This window comes from Oncorhynchus clarkii, chromosome 17 (genome assembly GCF_045791955.1).
Source record: "Oncorhynchus clarkii lewisi isolate Uvic-CL-2024 chromosome 17, UVic_Ocla_1.0, whole genome shotgun sequence".
Taxonomy (NCBI): domain Eukaryota; kingdom Metazoa; phylum Chordata; class Actinopteri; order Salmoniformes; family Salmonidae; genus Oncorhynchus; species Oncorhynchus clarkii.
In genome coordinates this window covers 2,394,946-2,415,596 of record NC_092163.1, presented here as the reverse complement: position 1 = coordinate 2,415,596, position 20,651 = coordinate 2,394,946, and the positions used below count along the sequence as shown (strand labels likewise).

Sequence of the window (20,651 nt, the reverse complement as noted above, 5' to 3'; positions counted from 1 at the left end):
CGCAGTCGCCATTTAACTATCTTACATTTACCTTATTTGTATAACTCACCTCTGAGAGAGTCTGGTCTTTCACCTGCTGAAGACAAACAGAATATTTGGTTAAACAGAGAGACCTGAAAGAAGCATCTACATCAGTGGTTCCTAAATGTTTTATAGTCTCATACCCCTTCAAAACATTTGACCTCTAGCTGCGAATCCTCGTCTTAGCTCCAGGGTCAGCGCAGTCTCAAATGTTTTTCAAACTCTCAAATCATTGTAAGCCTGCCACACACTATACGATACATTTATTAAACATAAGAATGAGTTTGTCGCAACCCGGCTCGTGGGAAATGACAAAGAGCTGTTATAGTACCAGGGCACAAATAATAATCATCAATAAGGTTATACTTTATTTAGCCATCTCACATAGAAAACTTTATTTGTTCATCGAAAATTGTGAGTAACTCACCACAGATTAATGACAAGGGTGTGCTTGAAAGGATGCACATAACTCTGCAATGTTGTGTTGTATTGGAGAGAGTCCGTCTTAAAATCATTTTCCACACACAGTCTGTGCCTGTATTTAGTTCTCATGCTCGTGAGGGCCGAGAATCCACTCTCACATAGGTACGTGGTTGCAAAGGGCATCAGTGTCTTAACAGTGCGGTTTGCCTAGGCAGGAAATCTGGCAGTGCCTTCTGATTTTAAATTCAATTTTCACAGAACCGCTTGTTGCAATTTTGATGAGGCTCTTGTTCAGATATCGGTAAGTAGACTGGAGGCAGGCAATGAATGGGATAATGAATCCAGTTGTTTGCGTCATCCGTTTCGGGAAAGTACCTGCATAATTGTGCACCCAACTTACTCCGGTGCTTCCCTATATCACATTTGACATTGTCCGTAAACTTGAGTTCATTTGCACACAAAAAAATCATACAATGATGGAAAGACCTGTGTGTTGTCCTTGTTAATGCAGACAGAGAAGAGCTCCAACTTCTTAATCATAGCCTTGATTTTGTCCCGCACGTTGAATATAGTTGCGGAGAGTCCGTCTAATCCTAGATTCAGATCATTCAGATGAGAGAAACCATCTCCCAGACAGGCCAGTCTTCTGAGAAACTCATCATGCAAGAGGACAGACAAGTGATTATGGTCAGTAAAAACCTTAAGCTCATCTCTCAATTCAAATAAACGTGTCAACACTTTGCCCGTTGATAACCAGCGCACTTTCTGTATGTTGTAAAAGCGTTACATGGTCGCTGCTCATATCCTTAACGTAGTGCAGAAAATACGAGTTCAGGGGCCTTGCTTTAAGTTCACCATTTTCACTGTGGTGTCACACGTCTTTCAAGCTGCGGTGGATGCTGCAGTAAACCCAAGTGGGGTCGGGAGCAACTGTTTGCACGCGCGTTACCACTCCACTATGTCTCCCTGTCATGGCTTTTGTGCCATCAGTACGGATACCAACATGAGCAGCAGCTACGTTGGTGGAATTCCCACGAGAGAGCAGCGGTTAATGTGATTGGATGTTAATTATTTGACATTTTGTATTTGACGTTTTGTTATTTCACTGAACACTAGATGGTTTAATTTTTTTGGGGGCAGTGAAACGAGGCTATTCAGGCTATAAAAAAAACCTCACCCAAATGTATAGCCCCGTTGGAAAATACAAATGGACTGTTTATTAATGTGAATCACATTTTTAATACCTGATCTACGGTGTCCGGGAGGATGCTGTTGTGAGCCATGGCCAGCCTTTCAAAGCACTAAATGGCACTTCATGGCTACTGTCTGTAATGCCTCTTCTTCGTTGGTAGATTGCATTTATCGATGACAAGTCAGTATAGTAACATGAGGATAATAAAGGATAACAGATGCTGTACACTGTTGTAATAATATGACATCACACTGCTGATAGAAATAGAATGTAATGACAGCTGTCTTGTTTTGGTTGAGAAATCTATTTTCGTTAGTTTTGCCTGACTTCTTTCCGTCGGAGGCCGGTAAAACATGCACAATGACTACGCTGATACGACGCTCACGAATTTTCCTGCCGCATCTCATAATCCAGACCAAACTCACTCGGAAAGTGGATACGTTTTTCCCGCTTGCTCTACGAGACCTCACCATTTCCAATTATTTTCAGCCAACAATTCGCTTCAGGAAATCAGTTCCAGGTAACCTATTGCTAATGATTATTATTTGTTTTAATGATGCTTGTAACACGGTCTGTAAACCAACGCATTCCAGGATGAAACCGCACTGGTTTCAGCGGCCTGGTTTTGTTGTTCCCCCAGCTAGTTAGCTGTTAGCCAGTTAGCAACACATCTCCCGTCCAACCCGTTTGTGTAGCTAGCTAGCTAACATGCTAACTTTATTTCAGGTTCACGGTTGAAGTGTGACTTTCATTTCGTAGTTAGCCAGCTGTCGACTCATTGTGAGTAAAATGACTGTAGCGAGGAATTAGCTAACCGGCTGCTCCTTGTTTAGCCAAAGATAGCCAAACCAAATATTTGTATAACTAACCTATCTAGGTAGCTAACTCGCAATATTATCAAATCAAATTGTATTTGTCACATACACATGGTTAGCAGATGTTAATGCGAGTGTAGCGAAATGCTTGTGCTTCTAGTTCCGACAATGCAGTAATAACCAACAAGTAATCTAGCTAACAATTCCAAAACTACTACCTTGTAGACACAAGTGTAAGGGGATAAAGAATATGTAGATAAAGATATATGAATGGGTGATGGTACAGAGCGGCATAGGCAAGATACAGTAGATGGTATTGAGTGCAGTATATACATATGAGAACTAACCGTTGCTAAACTTCCCGGTTTCCCGATTATGCAAACAGTTAATCCCTTGAACAAACCTATAGTGTCGTTGCGCAAAATGGTACGCAGCATCTGGATATTTGTGCAACAAAAATTCAACCTTCAGCTACAATTTCTGTCAAGCCGTCCACACATGCATTTACGCATACTTGAGATAAATTCAACATATGCACCACACAGAACGCACTGCAACGCAAGGCAAACGCATTGTTCCACTGCCTGTTCATCCCGCTATCATCAAGAAGGCGAGGTCAGTAACGTAAACTCGTACATCGCCTTGGTCTGTACAATTGCCCTTATTTTAGCTCCCCCAAAACGTAATGCTTCCAGATCAACTGTAATGTCAATACCATTGTAAAGCACAATTCCTCCCCTTTCCAACAAAATCAATTACATGACCTTAACACGGCCCGTTTCTGCATAATTCAAGCAGGCAATGAGCCCGTCTGGTCTTTTTAAAAATGGCGGGTGGGGACAGATGTCTTGTGGGAAAATTGCTTTTTTCATTCGATCTGTCCAATTTATCACCTTATCGCCTCTAAAATGTAAATAAAACACTATAAAGAGTTTATATAATGTGTCATTACATACCTATTTGAAGGTTTGTGTCGAATTTGAATCGGGTTTTTAGGGCGGTGCTAAAGTGATCTTAGAAGTAAACAGCGGCTTGGAGAATGATGATCGCATGCAATGATGATGAAAAAAATGACTAGGTATCCCACCCCCTTACCCCCATCACTGTCCATTTCTTGTTTTTAAACGATGAGAGAAGTGCTACACCTGGTGGAGAGAGATTGTAAGACAGAAATAGTTGCTTTATGCTGTACGTTACGACATGACACGTCTAGATGTAACGGAGGGTCAGTTTTTTTTTTTTCAACATTTCTCCAATACCATAGAGTCATTACCATGTCGATCAACGCTTGAACAGAAACCTAGTTCACACCCTCGATTTGGACGTCAACAGTCGCTACAGTCCCATTAGTTTTCTTTGTAGCCGCGGTTACGCACATTTGTACAGAATGGGGTTTACGTTACAGGTGCATCAAAGCTGGGACCGAGAGACTGAAAAACAGCTTCTATCTTACTAACATTGAGTGGCTGCTGCCAACATACTGACTCACATCTCTAGCCACTTTAATAATAAATTATTGGATGTAATAAATGTATCACTAGCCACTTTAAACAATGCCACTTTATATAATGTACCCTACATTACTCATCTCATATGTATATACTATATGTATATACTGTACTTTAATAATACCATCTACTGCATCTTGCCTGTGCCTTTTGGCCATCACTCATCTGTTTATGTACATATTCTTATTCATTCCTTTACACTTTGGAAGTTGTGGAATTGTTAGGTTAGATTAATCGTTGGATATTACTGCATGGTCGGAACTAGAAGCACAAGCATTTCGCTACACTCGCATTAACATTTTTATTTTACCTTTATTTAACTAGGCAAGTCAGTTAAGAACAAATTCTTATTTTCAATGACGGCCTAGGAACAGTGGGTGTTCAGGGGCAGAACGACAGCTCGGGAGTTTGAACTTGCAACCTTCCGGTTACTACTCCAACGCTCTAACCACTAGGCTACCCTGCCGCCCACATCTGCTAACCATGTGTATGTGACCAATAAGATTTGATTTGAATGAATGAATGAATGTACTTGGTGCACCAATACAATGCTAGTGGGGGCGTGGTCAAGGCGTAACCATTTTCCCATAACGTTTTCAAGCAAATTAAGAAGGAATGTCAATCGAAATGTGGGTTTCCATCAAAAATAATAAGGCCAAAGATTTTTATAACTAAACCAAGATAAACCACAGCCTGTCGTTTCCAATGGGAACAGATTATAGTGGGCAGAATGAGCGTGAGCTAGCGAGATCCTATTGGCCCGTTCATACATCTGCATATTTCCGTTAGGGAATGCCTACTCTGTGAAATGAGCCGTGTGCAATAACTCAATTCAACTTTGCACTCCTACATTTAAAAAAAATACTTTTGCAAAGGCTAAAGTCAACAACTTATTCCGCTGTTGAACCACCAAGCAGATGCTTCATATTTATACATCCAGTGAAATATCTGTCTCATTGTTCTTTCCGTGATACAGCTGTGAAGCAGGCAAGAGTAACTAAGTATTTCCAGGTCACGGATCTTCTTCTTCTTCTATCGTATAATGGCGTTCTCAACAATTGGATGTGCATTCCGCCTCCACCTGTGGGGTGGATAATCAGGATCCGGGTATTATTATATTATTAGTATTTTTTTTTTTTACAAACTATCAACAAAAAAAATTTGCTAAACAAAATCAACCTACTTTCCTGTAAAAAATAAATACAAATAAAGTGATCATAAAGAAGAAAAAAAGGTCCCTAAACTCTGAACAGGTTCATTGACTTGAAGAACGATGCTCCTGTGAGGACGGGACATTTCCTAGCGACAGTAGTCCTTTCAGTGCTTCTGTCGTGAAGTCTTGGAGACCCAAAAACGCATCTGCTGCAGATATAATGATATCCAGGTTCTTGGACTTGTGAGACACTTGTGTTGTACAATTAACCTCTGTGGCTATAAATGCCACACAATCCACTTTCTTTACAATGAGTGTATCCAGATAACTTGATTTACCTTAAAACACTAGCAACTGGTTGCAATGCCTCCCCCTGCCATATCTTCAACACTGTTGCCTCTTCCCCCTTCGACTCTCTTCACTGCCTCCACATAGGAGATCTGCTGCACAGCCATCATTTCTTGACACCTCAGCCTCCCTAACAGGGCACTCAAGGAAGTATGAACCCCACCACAGTTGCAACATTTTCCATTCACATATTCTTCAATATCCTACTTCTCCCATCTGCAAACATTTAATCATATCCTTTACAATTCCCCCCCGACTGTAATGGTTTGGACATAAATGCTCTCACCGCATATCTCACATATCCAAGCTTCACTTGTTCAGGTAGAGTCTCCTCAAACAACAACAACAATATCGACAGGCTTTTCTCCTACCTTCCATTCACCATACGGGTCAGGTGACGTGCACTGACCAATCCTGGGACTCGTCAGCTATATCCTCCTTTTGCAGGCTCCGAAGATCAATACAGGTCACTTCTGACGTAGGTTCACCTTTCCCACTGCTTTCTTTACAGTCCTTGGTATTACAAATGGATTTCCCAAATTAACCTCCTTGTCCAAAACAATGCAGTCCGATGATAAATGCGTTATTGGACCGGTCCTGGTCTTCTAATACAACTTTGGCCCGTTTTTGTTTCCATTCTTTGATTTCACTAGTTTCCATTCGTTATCACACACTACACTTGTCGCACTTTCAGATTCAAGCACAGTCGCCTTTTCCGTCTTACTCGCTTCTTGGAACCGGTTGTTGTCATTGGATCTTTTGGAATCCTTCAGAATAAGAGTCCCGTCATGTTTACCAAACATTATGGATAAACTGAAGAGGATGCATGTCTCTCCGCCCTAATAATGGGAGTGGTTGTCCACAAAGCGTCTGTCTTGCTCTCTGAGCTGGTGGCCTCATCTCATTGGTCGATACATCTCATTATTGTAATCCGTTTTTGAATATTTGATGAGGGTTGTTGACATCAACCGCCTGTATTCAATGGAGAGAGATGCTATGCTACTAGCCTCATGCCATGAATATGCATAGCCATCTCGAGACAACTCCAATATAGAGGGGTTTTTTTCTCCTAAAAGTAGCGTGTCCCGAATGTCACGTGTCCTAGTTTTATATCAGTACAGTCATAACGACTTAAGCATTACAAAACTTTTATTTGATCAAATTCATCTAGTGTAGCAATTAAGTCATTGCTTTTGTTGTTGACCAAATTCGACTCACTCTCATTGACCTCCATACAAAACTGCCTGCTTGGTGGGTGAAACAACAAGAAAACGCCCCATGCTGGAGGGAGACAGATTTGCAGCCGAGTTGGGCCTCTTCCTCTCTGGGGACACTTTATAAATTAATATTTAGTGCTGAATTATCAATACATTTTATACTTGTTATCATACAAAGAATAATTAAATATTTTATATCAGATATGTGATTTTTGTTTTTTGTTTTGTTTATTTCAATCCTAAACGGTCAACAATGTTGTTTGTGTGTGTACTCTTATCTTCTATACGTTGTGCTGCAGTAAAAGGTCCATTCTACCCAGAAACACTTCTAGTCTCCAAGTCCACTGAGTTTACACCCCCAGGAACACTTCTAGTCTCCAAGTCCACAGAGTTTACACCCCCAGGAACACTTCTAGTCTCCAAGTCCACTGAGTTTACACCCCCAGGAACACTTCTAGTCTCCAAGTCCACTGAGTTTACACCCCCAGGAACACTTCTAGTCTCCAGGTCCACTGAGTTTACACCCCCAGGAGCACTTCTAGTCTCCAAGTCCACTGAGTTTACACCCCCAGGAGCACTTCTAGTCTCCAGGTCCACTGAGTTTACACCCCCAGGAGCACTTCTAGTCTCCAAGTCCACTGAGTTTACACCCCCAGGAGCACTTCTAGTCTCCAAGTCCACTGAGTTTACACCCCCAGGAACACTTCTAGTCTCCAAGTCCACTGAGTTTACACCCCCAGGAACACTTCTAGTCTCCAGGTCCACTGAGTTTACACCCCCAGGAGCGTCGCTGCTCATTATAAGAAGTAGCCACCGTAGCAGATAGCCTGGCTAATGCAAATACAGATATTCAGGAAATTCATGAGCTGGAATATATCGCTAGTTCTGACTACGGAAGCAGATTATTAACGAATTTTAGCTGAAGATCCTTAGTTTAATTATGGTGAAGAAAATGTTCAGCAGTCTAATGGCTTGGGGGTAGAAGCTGTTCAGGAGTCTAATGGCTTGGGGGTAGAAGCTGTTCAGCAGTCTGATGGCTTGGGGGTAGAAGCTGTTCAGCAGTCTAATGGCTTGGGGGTAGAAGCTGTTCAGCAGTCTAATGGCTTGGGGGTAGAAGCTGTTCAGCAGTCTAGTGGCTTGGGGGTAGAAGCTGTTCAGCAGTCTAGTGGCTTGGGGGTAGAAGCTGTTCAGCAGTAATGGCTTGGGGGTAGAAGCTGTTCAGCAGTCTGATGGCTTGGGGGTAGAAGCTGTTCAGGAGTCTAATGGCTTGGGGGTAGAAGCTGTTCAGCAGTCTGATGGCTTGGAGGTAGAAGCTGTTCAGCAGTCTGATGGCTTGGGGGTAGAAGCTGTTCAGCAGTCTTATGGCTTGGGGGTAGAAGCTGTTCAGCAGTCTGATGGCTTGGAGGTAGAAGCTGTTCAGCAGTCTGATGGCTTGGGGGTAGAAGCTGTTCAGCAGTCTTATGGCTTGGGGGTAGAAGCTGTTCAGCAGTCTAATGGCTTGGGGGTAGAAGCTGTTCAGCAGTCTTATGGCTTGGAGGGTAGAAGCTGTTCAGCATTCTAATGGCTTGGGGGTAGAAGCTATTCAGCAGTCTAATGGCTTGAGGGTAGAAGCTGTTCCAGAGCCTTTTGGTGCCAAACTTGGTATTCCGGTACCGCTGGCCGTGCGGTAGCAGGGAGGACTTGGGTGGCTGGAGTCTTTGACAATTTTTAGGGCCTTCCTCTGACACCGCCTGGTATAGAGGTCCTGGATGGCAGGGAGCTTGGCCCCAGTGATATACTGGGCCGTACGCACTACCCTCTGTAGCACCTTGCGGTCGGATGCCAAGCAGTTGCCATACCAAGCGGTGATGCAGCCAGTCAAGATGCTCTCAGTGGTGCAGTTGTATAACTTTTTGAGGATCTGAGGGCCCCATGCCAAATCTTTTCAGCCTCCTGAGGGGGAAGAGGCATGGTCGTGCCCTCGTCACGACTGTTGGTGTGTTTGGACTAGAGGTCGACCGATTTATGATTTTTTTCAACGCCGATACCGATTATTGGAGGACCAAAAAAGCCAATACCGATTAACATCAATAAAATCAATTTAGCCTCAAATAATGAAACATGTTCAATTTGGTTTAAATAATGCAAAAACAAAGTGTTGGAGAAGAAAGTAAAAGTGCAATATCTGCTATGTAAGAAAGCTAATGTTTCAGTTCCTTGATCAGAACATGAGAACATATGAAACCTGGTGGTTCATTTTAACATGAGTCTTCAATATTCCCAGGTAAGAAGTTTTAGGTTGTAGTTATTACTAGTTAGCCATTTCACTTCGGTTACACCAGCCTAATCTCGGGAGTTGATAGGCTTGAAGTCATAAACAGGGCAATGCTTGACGCACAACGAAGCGCTGCTGGCAAAATGCACAAAAGTGCTGTTTGAATTAATGTTTACGCGCCTGCTTCTGCCTACCACCGTTCAGTCAGATACTTGTATGCTTGTATGCTCAGTCAGATTATATGCAACGCAGGACACGCTAGATAATATCTAATAATATCTTCAACCATGTGTAGTTAACTAGTGATTATGATTGATTGTGTTTTTTATAAGTTTAATGCTAGCTAGCAACTTACCTTGGCTTACTGCATTGACGTAACAGGCAGTCTCCTTGTGGAGTGCAACGAGAGAGAGGCAGGTCGTTATTGCGTTTGACTAGTTAAAAACCTCTTAAGTCTACCCCCTCCTTTTTCGAACATTCTGTTAAAAATCGCGCAACTTTTCAGCGTCCTGCTACTCATGCCAGGAATATAGTATATGCATATGATTAGTATGTGTGGATAGAAAACACTCTGAAGTTTCTAAAACTGGTTAAATCACGGCTGTGACTATAACAGATCGTTTGTTTCATCAAAAAACGCACGAAAAACTGCTCTCTGAAAGCTAAAAATAATTTCCATGCGTCACTTTCATGGGTTGTTAAAAGGGCACAAAATTAATTATGGATCTGCATGCAATTCCTACAGATTCCACACGATGTCGCCTTTGTCGTCATTTTCAAGGGACTTTTTTCTTGGTAAATCCAACTAACTGGATTCCATTTCTTCCGGTCTCCACCAGGATGTTTTGAATGTGCACATTGGCAGCCATTGATTTGAAAACGAGGAGCTATTGAATATACATCGCCCTGTAATCATTTTGATAGATTATAAACGTTTACTAATACCTAAAGTTGGATTACAAAAGTATTTCGAAGTGTTTTGTGAAAGTTTATCGTCGACTTTTTTAATTTAAAAAAATGACGCAGCGTTTAAAAACAATGTTTTTTTCTGAATGACACATTTTCCATAGAAAGCTATTTTGGGTATATATGGACCGATTTAAACGAAAAAAAGTCCCAATAGTGATGTTTATGGGGCATATAGGAGTGCCAAGAAAGAAGCTCGTCAAAGGTAATGAATGTTTTATATTTTATTTCTGCGTTTTGTGTAGCGCCGGCTAAGCTAAATCTTTGTTTACATCGCATTCAGGCATTTTGGGGTGTTGCATGCTATCAGATAATAGCTTCTCATGCTTTCGCCGAAAAGCATTTTAAAAATCTGACTTGTTGGCTAGGTTCACAACGAGTGTAGCTTTAATTCAATACCCTGCATGTGAATTTTGATGAACGTTTGAGTTTTAACGAGTACATTTAGCATTTAGCGTAGCGCATTTGCATTTCCAGGTGTCTACTTGAGACATCTGCGTCTCAAGTAGGAGCAAGAAGTTAACTGTAAGATTGCAAGATTGGATCCCCCGAGCTGACAATGTGAAAATCTGTAGTTCTGCCCCTGAACGAGGCAGTTAACCCACCGTTCCTAGGCCGTCATTGAAAATAAGAATGTGTTCTTAACTGACTTGCCGAGTTAAATAAAGATATAAAAACAAAAATCGGCAAATCGGCGCCCAAATATACCGATTTTGATTGTTATGAAAACCTGAAATCGGCCCTAATTAATCGGCCATTTCGATTAATCGTCGCCCTCTAGTTTGGACGATGATAGTTCTTTAGTGATGTGAACACAGAGGAACTTGAAGCTCTCGACCCCTCTCCTACAGACCCGTCAATGTGAATGGTGGTGTGCTCGGCCCTTCGTTTCCTGTAGTCCGTTTCCTACGCATGTGTCTTGTATTTGTCTTGTTGAGGGAGAGGTTGATGTCCTGAATAATTTTGCACGCCCAATTTTTCAGTTTTTGATTTGTTAAAAAAGTTTGAAATATCCAATAAATGTCGTTCCACTTCATGATTGTGTCCCACTTGTTGTTGATTCTTCACAAAAAAATACAGTTTTATATATTTATGTTTGAAGCCTGAAATGTGGCAAAAGGTTGCAAAGTTCAAGGGGGGCGAATACTTTCGCAAGGCACTGTAATTACTTCACCTAGCTGTCTAGGGCCATAAGCAAACAAGAAAATGCTCATCCAGAGACCGGTGATCAGTTTTACCTCATTTCTACCAGCATGCACCTGTGCAAAACTCTAAATCCCCTTTACTACACACACAGAGACACATACGAAGCTCTGCCTCGTTCGCCGTTTGGCAAATCATCCTCCCGATTCCTGCTTACAAGCAAAAACTCAAACAGGAAGTACCAGTGACTCGCTCAATACAGAAGTGGTCCGACGAAGTGGATGATACGACTGTTTTGCACAGACTGGAATATGTCCCGGGAATCATCTGATGGCATTGAGGAGTACACCACATCAGTCACCGGCTTCTTTAAGAAGTGCATCGACGATGTTGTCCCCACAGTGACTGTACGTACATATCCCAACCAGAAACCATGGATTACAGGCAACATCTGCACTGAGCTAAAGGCTAGAGCTTCCGCTTTCAAGGAGCGGGACACTAATCTGTACACTTATAAGAAATCCCGCTATGTCCTCAGACGAACCATAAAACAGGCAAAGCGTTAATACAGGATCAAGTTTGAATCCTACTACACCGCGTCTGTCGCTTGTTGGATGTGGCAGCGCTTGCAAACTATCACAGATTACAAAGCGAAACCCAGCCATGAGCTGCCCAGTGACACAGACGTACCAGAAGAGCTAAATGCCTTCTATGCTCACTTCGAGGCAAGCAACACTGAACCATGCATGAAAGCATCAGCCTTTCCGGACAACTGTGTGATCACGCTCTCCATAGCGTATGTGAGTAAGACCTTTTAAATAAGTTAACATTCACAAGGCCACAGGGCCAGACGGATTACTAGGACGCATACGCAGAGCTGACCAGCTGGCAAGACATTTTCTCCCTGACACAGTCTGTAATACCTACATGTTTCAAGCAGACCACCATAGTCCTTGTGTCCAAGAACGCCATGGTAACCTGTCTAAATGACTGCCACCACGTAGGACTCACATCTCTAGGCTGGTCATGGCTCACATCAACACCATCACCTCAGACACCCAGGTCTCACTCCAATTCACATAGCGCCTCAACAGTTCCACAAATGTCCCAATCGCTATTGCACTCCACACTGCCCTTTCCCACCTGGACAACAGGAACACGTGAGAATGCTGTTCGTTGACTACAGCTCAGCGTTCAACACCATAGTGCCCTCCAAGCTCATCACTTAGCTAAGGACCATGGGACTGAACACCTCCCTCTACAACTGGATCCTGGACTTCCTGACGGGCCGCCCATTTATCTGACAATCTAAGGTTGATTATCTACGAGGTTATGGTTGAATGACCTGTTTTAATATTTCACCAACTTGTTTTATGTTATTGGTTATTGAGGGGTTACTGAGTGAGAAATACTTTGTTTCACCTTGCTGAATTTTGAATGTGGTTTTAGGAAAGCTACTGTTTTATTACTGAGTGTTTTTAATGCTGATGGTTTGAGAAAACGGTCCACTGCTCTTTATTATGTTGAGTGTTACCAGTGTGAAGCTATATCACGGTGAGTGATTGTATACATTGACTATTAAAGACACCATACTGTTGCTCTTGTTTTGTTGTGTTGACAATCAAGACTCTCAACACTATACCACTGCTCCTAGTGGATGAACATTCTATAATTCTTACACTTCATAATGGAATTAAACCAAACGATTCTAAACTACTTTTAACAATTAAGACTGAAAATGGTACAAAAACACGTTGACTTGAAGAACGATGCAGATACAAAGTTTGTTAACAGAATGACGGTTTGTGTCGTTTGTGGAAATTGTTAGAAGTAGGCCTTGTGTTTAACGTTGTAGAATGTTCAGTGGAAATGGTGCTTGTGCTCCATGGAGTTGAATGGATTGTTTAACTTTGCATTCATTGGTTTTTCATACATTTTTAAAGTGACAACTCTGTGTGTCAGCATCAATCTGTTACCTTAGAATTACCCCTAATCTATTCAACATGAATAGCCAGGCGATTTTGAGGTAAGAAAATGCTTGTGTTGCTTATAGGGTGATGTTTGAATCGGCTACTGAGGATGGGGTGGTAATGTCAATCACTGAGTGTATCAGATAATAGTAATGAATTTGAACTGAATATGCTTGTACTCAACAGCCAGTGTTTTTCTTCACTTAATGCCTAATCTGACTGGCTGTTGCCGTCAATCCTATATTTATTTTATGGAAAAAGGTTTCCTGCTGGACGGGATGTGTGGTTAGCTAGCTTAGATACATTTTTGTCTTTTCTGGAGCTATACCACAATCTAGGTTTATGAAAATCACCCTGAACTCTTTCGGTCTTCTCTTCTTTTAGATCCACCTCTAGCCTACCATGTCTGAACCAGGTTCTGGTTGTGGTGTTCCAGCCCAGAGAAGCTCACAGCGGGGTCCAGAGTTGCTGTCAGTGAAGCTGGGGGATTGCAATCAAACAGTGGAACTCAATGTGATTGTCAAAGAGGAGGAGGAGGAGAGAGAAATCAATGAGGGGGAGGAGGAAGAGCGAGAGGAGGACAGGGACTCTGACTCAGGTAAATTCAGGCTAATAGGCTTTGGTTCAGAGGTAAACAACCCAAAATAAGCATTGATTTTCTGGTTCATTAAGAAATATAAACATATGTTTTTGGATGTTGAATAAAATGTTAATTCTGAATATTTAGGCAAGTTAGCTGGCTAACTCATTGATTCTGCTTTGTAGTATAACCCTCAGACTTCTGTATGTGTAAGAGGTGAGGCGAGTGCCCCTGAAAAATGGCTACCGACCAATATGCAATGCATTGTAATTTGACAATTGGTTTCAGAGCTGGTCATGGGTGCACCTCAGCCACGCTCAAGGTCCTAGACGATATCATAACCACCACCGATAAAAGACAGTACTGTGCAGCCATCTTCATCGATCTGACCAAGGCTTTCGACTCTGTCAATCACCGTATTCTTATCGGCAGACTCAATAGCCTTGATTTCTCAAATGACTGCCTCGCCTGGTTCACCAACTGCTTCGCAGACAGAGTTCAGTGTGTTCAATCGGAGGGCCTGTTGTCCGGACCTCTGGCACTCTCTATGGGGGTACCACAGGGTTCAATTCTTGGGCCGTCTCTTTTCTCTGTATATATCAACGATAGCTCTTGCTGCGGGTGATTCTCTGATCCACCTCTACGCAAAGGACACCATTCTGTATACTTCTGGCCCTTCTTTGAACACTGTTAACTAACATCCAAAGGAGCTTCAATGCCATACAACTCTCCTTCTGTGGCCTCCAACTGCTCTTAAATGCTAGTAAAACCAAATACATGCTTTTCAACCGTTCGCTGCCTGCACCTGCCCGCCCGACTAGCATCACTACTCTGGACGGTTCTGACCTAAAATATGTGGACAACTACAAATACCTAGGTGTCTGGCTAGACTGTAAACTCTCCTTCCAGACTCATATCAAACATATCCAATCTAAAATCAAATCTAGAATTGGCTTTCTATTTCGCAACAAAGCCTCCTTCACTCACGCCGCCAAACTTACCCTAGTAAAATAGACTATCCTACCGATCCTCGACTTCGGCGATGTCATCTAGAAAATAGCTTCCAATACTCTACTCAGCAAACTGGATGCAGTCTATCACAGTGCCATCCATTTGTTACCAAAGCCCCATATACCACCCACCATTGCGACCTGTATGCTCTAGTCGGCTGGCCCTCGCAACATATTCGTCGCCAGACCCACTGTCTCCAGGTCATCTATAAATCTATGCTAGGTAAAGCTCCACCTTACCTCAGTTCACTGGTCACAATAACAACACCCACCCGTAGCACACGCTCCAGCAGGTATATCTCACTGTTCATCCCTAAAGCCAGCACCTCCTTTGGCCGCCTTTCCTTCCAGTTCTCTGCTGCCAGTGACTGGAACGAAATACAAAAATTGCTGAAGCTGGAGACTTACATTTCCCTCAGTAACTTTAAACATCAGCTATCTGAGCAGTTAACCGATCGCTGCAGCTGTACATAGTCCATCTGTAAATAGCCCACCCAATCTACCTACCTCATCCTCATATTGTTTTTATTTACTTTTCTGCTCTTTTGCACACCAGTATCACTACTTGCAGATCATCATCTGCTCATCTATCACTCCAGTGTTAATCTGCTAAATTGTTATTACATAGCTACTGTGGCCTATGTATTGCCTTACCTCCTCACGTCATTTGCACACACTGTATGTAGACTTTCTTTTTTTTCTATTGTGTTATTGACTGCACACCTGTTTATTCCATGTGTAACTCTGTGTTGCTGTTTGTATCGCACTGCTTTGCTTTATCTTGGCCAGGTCGCAGTTGTAAATGAGAACTTGTTCTCAACTAGCCTACCTGGTTAAATAAAGGTTAAATAAAAAAATGCATTGTAATTTCACAATGGCTTGATCTATGTGCGATGCAATGCAACAAGCCCCTTGCAAAGTATTTCTTTCAATACTCTGGTATTCCTAATGACTGTTGAATCCTACATTGCTAAACTTAAAGCCTTTGTTCCTCTGTCTGTTTCTTACCCTATATCTGTTCATATTCTTACAGGAGAGATCCCCAACCCAGACTCAGTCAACGAGCCCAGTTCCACAGAATCAGTACTACCACCTGGTTGTGGGAGTTACCCCTGTCCTCAATGTGAGAAGAGTTTCAGTTCCTCAACTAACCTAAAGAATCATCAAAGAGTACACACTGGAGAAAAACCTTTTGACTGCTCAGCATGTGGGAAGAGTTTCAGTGAGAAAGTAAACCTTAAGAGACATGAGAGAGTACATAGCGGAGAGAAGCCTTACCACTGCACCCAATGTGCGAAGAGCTTCAATCATTCTGGAAGCCTTAAGGAACATGAGAGAATACATACAGGGGAGAAGCCTTACCACTGCTCTTTGTGTGGAAAGAATTTTCGTGTCGCAGGAGGCCTAAAGAATCATCAGAGATCACACAGTGGAGAGAAGCCTTACCACTGCACTCAGTGTGGGGAGGGATTCACTCAGCTAAGAAATCTTAAAAATCATGAGAGAATACCCATTGGAGGGAAGCCTGCCTGTGCTTTCAATGTAATTGTCCAAGAGGAGGAGGGTGAGAGTGACATCAATGTGGAGGAAAAGAGAGAAGTTGAGGGAGAGGAAGACAAAAGTGGTGTAGTAAACAGTGCATGTCAGAGCAAAAACCAAACCATGAGGTCGAAGGAATTGTCCGTAGAGCTCCGTGACAGGATTGTGTCGAGGCACAGATCTGGGGAAGGGTACCAAAAAATCTCTGCAGCATTGAAGGTCCCCAAGAACACAGTGGCCTCCATCATTCTTAAATGGAAGAAGTTTGGAACCACCAAGACTCTTCCTAGAGCTGGCCGCCCGGCAAAACTGAGCAATCGGGGAGAAGGGCCTTGGTCTGGGAGGTGACCAGAACGTTACGGTAACCGTATTACCGCCACACCGGGGTTGATGATGGCAGTCAAATTCCACGTGACCGTTTAGTCACAGTAATTAGGCTTCTCCGAGCTCTGATGCAGCTCTGATTAGTAGCCTACAAAACTTGCTTAAAAATCTCTAGTGACACCCCATCTCGTGAACGGGACCGTTGTCATCATCTGACACTAATTAGCATAACGCAACGGACATAAATCTTCCTAGAAAATATTCCTGTTCATGAAAATCACAAGTGAAATATATTTGAACACAGCTTAGCCTTTTGTTAATCACCCTGTCGTCTCAGATTTTCACAATATGCTTTACAGCCAAAGCTAGACAAGCATTTGTGTAAGTTTATCGATAGCCTAGCATAGCATTATGCCCTGCTAGCAGCAGGCAACCTTGTCACACAAATCAGAAAAGCAATCAAATTAAATCGTTTACCTTTGATGAACTTGGGATGTTTTCACTCATGAGACTCCCAGGTAGATAGCCAAAGTTCATTTTTCTCCCAAAATATTATTTTTGTAGGCGAAATAGCTCCGTTTGTTTTTCACGTTTGGCTGAGAAATCGACCGGAAATTGCGGTCACAACAACACCGAAAAATATTCAAAATTAGCTCCATAATATCGACAGAAACATGGCAAACGTTGTTTAGAATCAATCCTCAAGGTGTTTTTCAAATATCTATTCGATAATATATCCACCGGGACAATTGGTTTCTCAGTAGAAGCGATTGGAATAATGGCTACCTCTGTACTTTACGCAAGATTTTCTCCGGGAGCATCATGTGACCACTTGTGCAATGTAGCCCCCTACGGGTATTCTTCAACATAAATGCATAAAACTACGTCACAATGCTGTAGACACCTTGGGGAATACGTAGAAAGCGTAAGCTGGTTCATAGCACATTCACAGCTCAATGGGGACTCATTGGCACACAGCGCTTTCAAAATATGGGGCACTTCCGGATTGGATTTTTCTCAGGCTTTCGCCTGCAACATCAGTTCTGTTATACTCACATACAATATCTTTACAGTTTTGGAAACGTTAAGAGTGTTTTCTATCCAAAGCTGTCAATTATATGCATATTCTAGCATCTTGTCCTGACAAAATATCCTGTTTAAAACAGGAACGTTTTTTTCCCAAAAATGAAAATACTGCCCCTAGAGTCGCAACAGGTTAACTGCCTGGTACTCAGCACTCTGTTGTCCCTCTAATCACTCTGGGATCAATGCAAATGTCATCCAACATCTAATCAAACACTTCATGATAATTGTCCATTCTAAATCAAAACTAAACTAATTTCACACATATTATTTTATAAATGTAAAGACAACTTTAAATCAAGAATAGTCTGATAGGTGACAAAGTTAGCTTGTGGATGATGTGTTGTCACTTGTGGATGATGTGTTGTCACTTGTGGATGATGTGTTGTCACTTGTGGATGATGTGTTGTCACTTGTGGATGATGTGTTGTCACTTGTGGATGATGTGTTGTCACTTGTGGATGATGTGTTACCACTTGTGGATGATGTATTATCACTTGTGGATGATGTGTTTCCACTCGTGAATGATGTGTTTCCACTCGTGGATGATGTGTTTCCACTCGTGGATGATGTGTTTCCACTTGTGGAGGATGTGTTTCCACTCGTGAATGATGTGTTTCCACTCGTGGATGATGTGTTTCCACTCGTGGATGATGTGTTTCCACTTGTGGAGGATGCCCAGCTCGTGCAGCAAGGCAAGAAACAGAAATGCCTTTTTGTTTGTGTGACTTTTTCAAATCATAGTCGCACACCTCATGAAGCCCAGCCCACAGGCCTTGTGCTATGGGGGATAGTAGATTGACATAGGCAAGTGCTTTTGTTGTTTGTTAGGCCTACTCATCTTGTTGGTTGACGTAAAGTAGGCTAAATGTGGACCGTTCTAACTTTTTCAATATGCGCCTCGGAAAATCGAAAAAGAGGAGCATGCGCAGTTCCGTCCCCCCGATGTATCGGTCTTCACTTGTAGCCCAGTTCTCAGCTGGAATTCTCGTGAGAAGGACCAGATCACATGACGGGCGTTGGCTGATAAGAATGGAGATATCTGAGAGAGCCGTGTGAGAGAAGTGCTTTGGCGCACGGCAGCTGGGAGAAGGGAATTATCACTGTTATATTCAGCCCAAGGGCACCGTGAGGCCACACAAGGGGGGGGACGTCGCCCGGGAAATTCGAGGCCCGATGAGAATATTATCAAGTGCTTGTCAAAATTTTGAATGAGAGACTGATGAAGTGTGTGCAGCTTGCGACTATTTTTCAAATCGTCATTAGAGTCCCATCATGCAGGCTTAGAATGTATTAAAAAATCAGAACATTTATCCCAACGTTTGTATCACAACTAAAGTTGCATAAGTAACTCTACATGAAGCATATTAGGAGGACAGGATCCTGTGTTAACCGCTCAACACAGAGTAGACGCATGTGCGCACTTCCTTTTTAAATTGTTTGTAGAAAATATCCTTGCTATTTTACTAAGCTGTGTTCAATTGTATTCGTCATACTATAAAATAATTTTAAAAAAAATAATGCCACGGAATTCTAAGCAAATCTTGTCTGCTAAATGAACTAGTGTAGCCCACAGCCATATCAGGACCTAACGTAAGGACAACTCAGAGTATGGTATTCTGTTCTTCTGACTACATTTTATTCATATCGTGTTTCTTTAGACCTGTCTAAAATAAATAATGGATTTATTGTGATGTAGACTACTACGTTAAATGGATGTATTAGACTTTTTAAAATGTAGATGTTCCAAAGGTCTACATCAGTGGCTTGTAGGCTGCGTGTGGAAGCCAGGAGATGCGAAATGTGTTTGTTAATTAACGATCAATGACCGTCTGACCGGCAGTTATTTGCTTGACAATCACCGGCTGACAAAATGTCATGACCTCCACAGCCCTCACTCTGACAGAGCTCCAGAGTTCCTCTGTGGAGATGGGAGAACCTTCCAGAAGGACAAGCATCTCTGCAGCATTCTGGACTTTTATGGTAGAATGGCCAGACGGAAGCCACTCCTCAGTAAAACGCACATGACAGCCCGCTTGGAGTTTGCCAAAAGGCACCTAAAGGACTCTTAGACCATGAGAAACCAGATTCTCTAGTCTGATGAAAGGAAACCAGGCACCGCTCATCACATGGCCAATACCATCCATATGGTGAAGCATGTGGATATGTTTTTCAGCGGGAGGGACTGGGAGACTAGTCAGGATCGAGGGAAGATGAATGGCGCAACATATAGAGAGATCCTTGATGAAAACCTGCTGCAGAGCGCTCAGGACCTCAAACTGGGGTGAAGGTTCATCTTCCAACAAGACAACAACCCCAAGCACACAGCCAAGAGAACGCAGGAGTGGCTTCGGGACAAGTCTCTGAATGTCCTTGAGTGGCCCAGCCAAAAGTCCGGACATGAACCCGATCGAACATCTCTGGAGAGACCTGAAAATAGCTGTACAACGACGCTCCCCATCCAACCTGACAGAGCTTGAGAGGATCTGCTGAGAAGAATGGGAGAAACTCTGCAAATACAGGTGTGTCAAGCGTGTAGCGTCCTACCCAAGAAGACTGGAGGCTGTAATCTCTGTCAAAGAGGCTTCAACAAAGTACTGAGTTAAGGGTCTGAATACTTATGTATATGTGATATGTCTGTTTTTTATTTGTAATAAATTAGCAAAAATGTCTCAACTATTCTTGTTTTGTCATTATGGATTAGAGTATTGTGATGTCATTACGGGGTATTGTGATGTCATTATGGATTAGAATATTGTGTTTAGATTGATGAGGGGGGGGACGACAATTGAATCCATTTTAGAATAAGGCTGTAATGTAACAAAATGTTTAAGAAGTTGTCTGAATACTTTCTAAATGCGCTGTATATAGACAGGTGTGTGCCTTTCCAACTCATGTCCAATCAATCAAGTTGTAGAAACATCTCAAGGATGATCAATGGAAACAGGAGGCACCTGAGCTCAATTTCGAGTCCCAAAGGAAAGGGTCTGAATACTTATGTAAACAAGGTATTTCCATTTTTTTTTTTTTTTATCCATTTGCAAAGGTTTCTATAAAACCTGTTTTCGCTTTGTCATTATTGTGTATTATTGTGTCTAAATTGCT

General features: G+C 42.4%; 1 protein-coding gene across 1 annotated transcript; it reads left to right on the top strand.

The window, feature by feature from the left end:
• The first annotated feature begins 2,041 nt into the window (after positions 1–2,041).
• LOC139370139 (zinc finger protein 260-like) lies at positions 2,042–19,064 on the top strand. Its single transcript, XM_071109466.1, has 3 exons — positions 2,042–2,156; positions 13,395–13,608; positions 15,634–19,064. Exons 2-3 carry the CDS (start codon positions 13,413–13,415, stop codon positions 16,485–16,487), a joined length of 1,050 nt encoding a protein of 349 aa, XP_070965567.1. The 5' UTR covers positions 2,042–2,156; positions 13,395–13,412; the 3' UTR covers positions 16,488–19,064.
• The last annotated feature ends 1,587 nt before the right edge of the window (positions 19,065–20,651 follow it).

What these genes read in the sequence shown, in the direction of transcription:
- LOC139370139 (XM_071109466.1), top strand. Translation starts at nt 13,413, where the DNA reads ATGTCTGAACCAGGTTCTGGTTGTGGTGTTCCAGCCCAGAGAAGCTCA. An exon ending in GGACAGGGACTCTGACTCAG is followed by an intron (nt 13,609 to 15,633) that starts GTAAATTCAGGC and finishes ATATTCTTACAG; the next exon opens with GAGAGATCCCCAACCCAGAC.